The sequence below is a fragment of the Theropithecus gelada genome, chromosome 20, assembly GCF_003255815.1.
Source record: "Theropithecus gelada isolate Dixy chromosome 20, Tgel_1.0, whole genome shotgun sequence".
NCBI classification, from domain to species: Eukaryota; Metazoa; Chordata; class Mammalia; order Primates; family Cercopithecidae; genus Theropithecus; species Theropithecus gelada.
This window is the reverse complement of record NC_037688.1, coordinates 41460089-41466399: the sequence shown is the minus strand read 5'-3', so window position 1 is coordinate 41466399 and position 6311 is coordinate 41460089. Positions and strand designations below refer to the sequence as shown.

Below are 6311 nucleotides of genomic sequence, written 5' to 3'. Positions count from 1 at the left end.
TCACTTTTCATTGTTTGGAGGACTCTGTTCCCATAGCAACAGTGCTCTAAGTGGGGGTTAAAATTCCAAGGACTCACTGGGGCAAATGAACTCTTAGTTACCTGAAATATTGTATGCTAGTCCTGACAGGGTCAAACAATGACTGCACTTTACTGGTAATGAAACAAAAAATTGCTATGAAAATAAGATTAAAATATTTTAAAATCCTGTGGCTCAAAGGACAGCAGGATGAACTAGGGGCCAAACGAAGAAGCTGTGGGGCCTTGGGGTTTGGGAGACAGGGCACTTAAATGTAAGGCTGTTTTCCTTGGTGCAAGGGCCCCCATACTCATCTGTATTTGTCAGCCCTCAAGAGAATCTTCACTGGCTGGTAAATGAACAAGAATAGTTGGAGAAAGAGTACTTCATACAGTATAAAAAAGACCCTTGGCCAGGCATGGTGGCTCAAGCCTGTAATCCCAGCACTTTGGGAGGCTGAGGCAGGACTGCTTGAGCCTAGGAGTTCTAGACCAGCCTGGGCAACACAGCAAAACCCAGGGGTGGTGGCACGAACCTGTAATACTAGCTACTTGGGAGGCTGAGGCAGGAGGACTGCCTGAGCCTGGGAGCTTGAGGTTCCGAGTGACCTATGATTGTGCCACTGCACTACAGCCTGGGCAACAGCAGAACTTGAAATCCAGGAGGCGAGCAGGTTTAAAGATGAGTTCTCCGCTCTACTTTCCGAGCCTTTAATATGCTAATTTCTTCATGAGGTTCACAGCATGTCATCTAAACCCAAGTGACCATAACCCTTTTTTTCCTGCAGCATCTCTAGGGGCAAGTGTTCTGGGAACGTACCTGAGACAATTCTCCTGCAATGCAGAGTCCTCGCAAGCCCTCCTCCCGCTCCTCAGCTTCCCCTTCCAGCAGGCAACCTCCCCCAACACCCCCCTCCTGCTTTGCCTTGGGCTACTTGTACTTAATCCATCCAGAGGTTTTAGTTGATACTCTAATGTCATTTCTGCATTTCAATCTGAAAACCAAACAGATTTTTGACACAAAGGAAGCTTCATAGCAGGATTTCAGGCACCTTTATTCATGGCAGATATTTTTGGTCAGGGCAGCCTGCCTTTGAAATCGTTCCATTATTTGAGGAGGTCGACTCCTGCCTAAGTCACAACTCTCCTACAACTGCAACCGGCCATATCATTTCCATTTGCCACTTAGGAGGCTGGAGAACATCAGCAGGGACGCAGGTTTCAGCTGGTCTGGTCAATGCCTGCAGTGTGTGCAGGGCATTCAGGGGCTCCAGCCTGCATCACAACTGGCCTGATCAAAGGAGGTTCTGCAGTTGAGTAACCAGAGTGGTGAATTCATTTTATTACAGAAGGATCTGACTCCTTTATGTTCCCCATGTAACTTGTATACAGGACAAATTATTTCTTCCTATGATAGATTTGCAATATAAACACCAAGACTGGTGATACGAGAAACTTAAAAACATCATGTTTTTCAATTTTTCAAGTTTTTGTGTAAAAGCACTTTGTGGTGACAATCATGGATCACCTTCCACGTCATCAATATTGGCTTCTCGGTTTAGCACTCCCGGCACTGCATTTTTGAGTGGCAAGAGTTAAAAGGTATTGTCCCTGTCCTCTATAATCAGTAACATTGTCACTCTGCAAGAATTTAGATAAGAAACAGTTTAAGTAAAATAGTACTTCTTAAAAACTTGAGTCTACTACACATCATTGACCATATTCTAGCCAAGCAGCTGGCATGGGCTTAACATGGTCTCTTTTCCTTCTCTTTCTTTTCCAGTCAGTAGCTCAAAGGAAAGATGGAGTGATTGAATTTTAAAATCCTGCCAGATTTTTTATGGTAACCATTGTAGATGAACCACGTAGGGTCCTACTGAAGTATTAGAATCTCATGCAAAACTCTAACAAATGCCTCATTACAGAAGGCTATTGTCATTTTCTGTACTGTAAAAGTTCTAACACAAGAAAGTGGCAGTGGTTACTTTTCATTGACTTTAGCATGTGACCTCAGGGACTTAGACATAAGTCTAAGTTCTATTCTGAGTTTTGGCAACAGAGCAGTGACAGATATTTCTGAATAAACAATTTTTAGGTGTTTTTAGCCATTCGAAAAGTATTGCCAACACACTATTTGGTGTTAGCTCAACAGTCACTTTGTGCTGAGAAGTAAAGAACTCTAAAGTCTACAAACATCGTACTTCACCAAGACTATAATCGAAGTGTTTACTATTCGTGTAATAAGAAAATCACACAGCAACTTTTATCCAAACAGCAACTACTACAAAAGGAATGACAAGAAAAAAAATATGACTTCACAGAAATACACTAAAAGATTTGACAATGTTATGCAGGAACCGCCAAAGTTTTAGTGTTTAATGATGAATAGCACAACTGACCAAGGTCCAAGATGTTCAAGAAACTGGGGGTTAAATCACTCTACAAACTAACTATATAGTATGTGATAAGAATGCATACTTTATAATATAAAACCTGTCTACACATAGTAGTTAGCTGTAAAAAGCCATTCGATCTTCTCTTGGCTTGGAAACATGGTGTTCCAGATTCCAGTATAAATTATTAGCAACCTGTTGAAGAAGGAAAAATCATCAACATGTTTTTCATTGTATGAGTGCAAGTAAAAATGACATACAGAACTATCAACTAAAAATCCCTTTACACTCTCCTATTGAGTTAAACTTATTTTCTTTGGACAATATTTTAGCAAAAATAGATTTAACTGGAAATATTTTTTAAAATTTTGGAGTCAGTTTCCTACTCCCATTCTTTTCTTTCAATGACCCCCATTACTAGCCAGTCTACCATCCTGAAATTCTTGTGGCAAGATTCTCAGTCGGTTGATGGGAGTTTTGACTGCCACATAACATAAAAAGAGACCCACAGACGCATCTAAGACTGGGAGGACATTTTTCCAAATTATCTCTGGACAAGAATAACGATGACATCACCCACAGAAAGCAGTTATGTGGTTTACTCACAGAGTGAATAAACCCCACCTATTGTACAGATAAAAGCAAAGTTAAGAGTCTGTCTTCAACATCCCAAATCTGTATTTCGCAGTAACTTAAAATGTGGTCCAGAGCAAGCCCAGAAAATAGGAAATTAGGCATCTTTTACTGTATATTCTGCTTGGTACACTACCTATCTAAAAATACTCAGGATTTTGATTTATTTATTTATTTTTGAGACAGAGTCTTGCTCTATCGCCCAGGCTGGAGTGCAGTGGCATGATCATGGCTCACTGCAAACTCTGCCTCCTGGGTTCAAACGATTCTCCTGTCTCAGCCTGCCGAGTAGCTGGGATTACAGGCGTGCACCACCACGCCCATTTTTGTAGAGACAGGGTTTCACCATGCTGGCCAGGCTGGTCTTGGGCTCCTCACATCAAGTGATCCGCGCGCCTTTGCCTCCCAAAGTGCTGGGATTACAGGCATGAGCCACCACGCGCCAGCAACCGTTTTTTTTTTTTTTTGAGACGAGTCTCACTCTGTCGCCCAGGCTGGAGTGCAGTGGCGCGATCTCAACTGCAACCTCCGCCTCCCTCGGTAACATTCATTTTTATAGAGAATTAAAACGTTATAAATGAAACATGAGAAAAGGGCGTTTAAAACTTATTTTTCACACATAAAGAGGAAAAGAACTGTGCACTCAGTGCACTGTGCTGAGTGATAGTGTACATTTACCTATCTTGCTATGTGGGTAGTTTTAATGGGCTTTCCTCTGACATCTGAAACTATTCAGTGGAAATTTAAATGAACTCCAGAGTAAAAGCTTAATGTGGCTACAATCTAGTTTACCTATGTCAAGTTACCAAGCAAGTCTCCAGAATTTAAGCCATTTAAGAAGGTGGTAATGTGGACGACTTATCAGCGATCCCCTCCACCGCCCCCCGCCTCCCAAAAAAAGCAATGGAAAATCTTCCAGTGACAGGCTTTATAGGCCAACAAAAACCCCTTTATTAGCTGGAATGATAAAAACTCAGTGGTTATCTAATGTTAGCCAGTGGTCTTAACTAACAGTGACAGAAGTCTAATTAATAAAAACTGGGAAAATAAATTCAGTGTAAAGAATGAGTTTGGCATGAAAAATTCCAAAACATGAAGTCCACAGCAGGTCAAGAATACAGGGATGTTTGCTGGGATCATGGCTGGGAACTGATCTAGAGCATGTCTGACTACATCAAAATTATACTTATAGGTTCTATTCTTTTAAGAAAAAAAAAAAAAAAGGCTGGGCACGGGGGCTCACTCCTGTAATCCCAGCACTTTGAGAGGCTGAGGTGGGCGGATCACTTGAGGTCAGAATTTGAGACCAGCCTGACCAACATGGAGAAACCCCATCTCTACTCAAAATACAAAATTAGCTGGGCGTGGTGGCGCAAGCCTGTAATCCCAGCTACTGGGGAGGCTGAGGCAGGAGAATCCCTTGAACCCAGGAGACAAAGGTTGTGGTGAGCTGAGATCGTGCCATTGCACTCCAGCCTGGGCAACAAGAGCAAAACTCCGTGTTAAAACAAAGAAAAAAGAAAAAAAGAAAAGAAAAAAAAATTGCCCCCTTCCTCACCTTCAACTCTTTTGTGTGGCAGGTATCTTGTTTTCACCTTCCAGTTCTTCCACCCCAGCCTGTGTCATGAGGTCTGCGATGTTCTTCTCCAGATCATCAATGCGACTACTCATATCATCAAGTGGTGAAGTTAAAGACAACGCGTGCCAACATCTCCTCATTGAGCCCTTTCCTTCCGTCCCTGTAGACTACGGCCTTAAACACAACGATTTTAGGGAAATCGGTCTTCCGATTTCCTTTAGACACTGTTACAGGCTGGTGGGTAGAGTGTAGGACTCGGGGGCACGGCTACCCAGCATCGGTTTCCGGCCCTGACCCTTACTAGTGATGGAACCCCTAAACCTCAATGTATGCATTTGCTAAAGATGGTAACACTACAACCCACTCATAAGGTCATGCTGAGTATCAAAAGAAAGACACACACAAAAGCGCTTAGTTCACAGTCCATGGTCAACCACACCAGCTATTAGGATTGGTAGATGTACGCTCCTTGAGCCAGGGATCTGTCTAGCTCAGCTGTACCCCGAGCTCTCGGCGCAGTCCTTCTCGGAAACACAGTACAATCCAAGCTCAAATTCTGTAAGTGACTGGCTGAAGCTGGCCTGAAAACTACTCATTTATCCCCACCGCTGCCCGGCAAAGAGGCTCCAAAGGCCCACAGGAGGCCCACTACAGATAAAAAGGATATTTCTCCCAATGATCTGGTCAGACATGGTCTGAAATTTATCTTGCATCTGCTGCAGGAGTGTCTGCACCTAAGAAAAACCGAAACAAACACGGTCCACATCGATCCTGAGACACCTTCCTGGGATCAGGACGTGAGCCCTGGTCTTGGGTTCCAGCCCCATTTCTGCCTCTGGCCAGCTGTGCCGCCTTCAGCAAGGATCTTCCTTCTCGGGGCTTCCGTTTTCCCACCTGTCTAATTAGGCTGGTGGGCTGGGGAGGCCGCTGCGACTCAAAGTTCAGGGTCTTCAGGTTGTTTCTGCCGGGCTGGGGCACCCAGGGGTGTGTAAGGAGTCGAAGGGCGGGGAGGGTGTCAGAGGGAGGCAGGAGGGACCCGGGGAGCGTTCGCGACAGGTGAATGGGGCTACCGGAGGGGGTCGGGCTTGGGAGCACCCGCGGGGAGACGGGTCCGCACCGAGCGCCCCGGGGGTCAAGGTGGCCGGGAGCCTCGGCCAGAGACGCTTCCAGAAACGGGGCCTCGGCAGACGCCACGCGCGGTCGCGGTGGGCGCGCCTCTGTCCAGCAAGGCCTGGCCCGGCGCCGCCCGGGAAGGCCGCGGCCTCGGGCCCTCACAGCCGTCCCTTACCACCGAGGTGAGGTCCTGCACGGTCTTGGGGTCAGTCTCGGCCATCTCCCCGACGCCCAGCTTGGCGGTTATGTCTCAGACCGTAACCTACACTTCCGTTTGTCGGCTCAGACGCCCCCGCCCGCTGCTTCTCGCGACGAGACTGGCTGCTCGCGGGACCGCGGGGCATTATGGGAGTAGTAGTTTCTCCCGCACCGGAAGGGCCTGGAGGCCGAGCGCTTCCGTTCCAAGGAGGGGCCCGACCCCACGCTCCCCGCCCTCTTTTGCATAGCCCCTCCCCTCCCCAGCGTGCCGTAGGTGGGGTGGGAAGTGAGACCAACTCAGAAATGGAGCAATAGAGGCAGGGAGTGGCCTTGGCCCCCATTCCAGGCTGTAGTCAGTCGAAAGACGGCTCTGGGTTT

General features: G+C 46.4%; 1 protein-coding gene across 1 annotated transcript; it reads right to left on the bottom strand.

The window, feature by feature from the left end:
• Window positions 1-1051: 1051 nt before the first annotated feature.
• HSBP1 (heat shock factor binding protein 1) lies at window positions 1052-6082 on the bottom strand. Its single transcript, XM_025369619.1, has 4 exons — window positions 5911-6082; window positions 5290-5356; window positions 4602-4722; window positions 1052-2605 (listed from the first exon to the last, which is right to left on the bottom strand). Exons 1-3 carry the CDS (start codon window positions 5953-5955, stop codon window positions 4604-4606), a joined length of 231 nt encoding a protein of 76 aa, XP_025225404.1. The 5' UTR covers window positions 5956-6082; the 3' UTR covers window positions 1052-2605; window positions 4602-4603.
• Window positions 6083-6311: the final 229 nt, after the last annotated feature.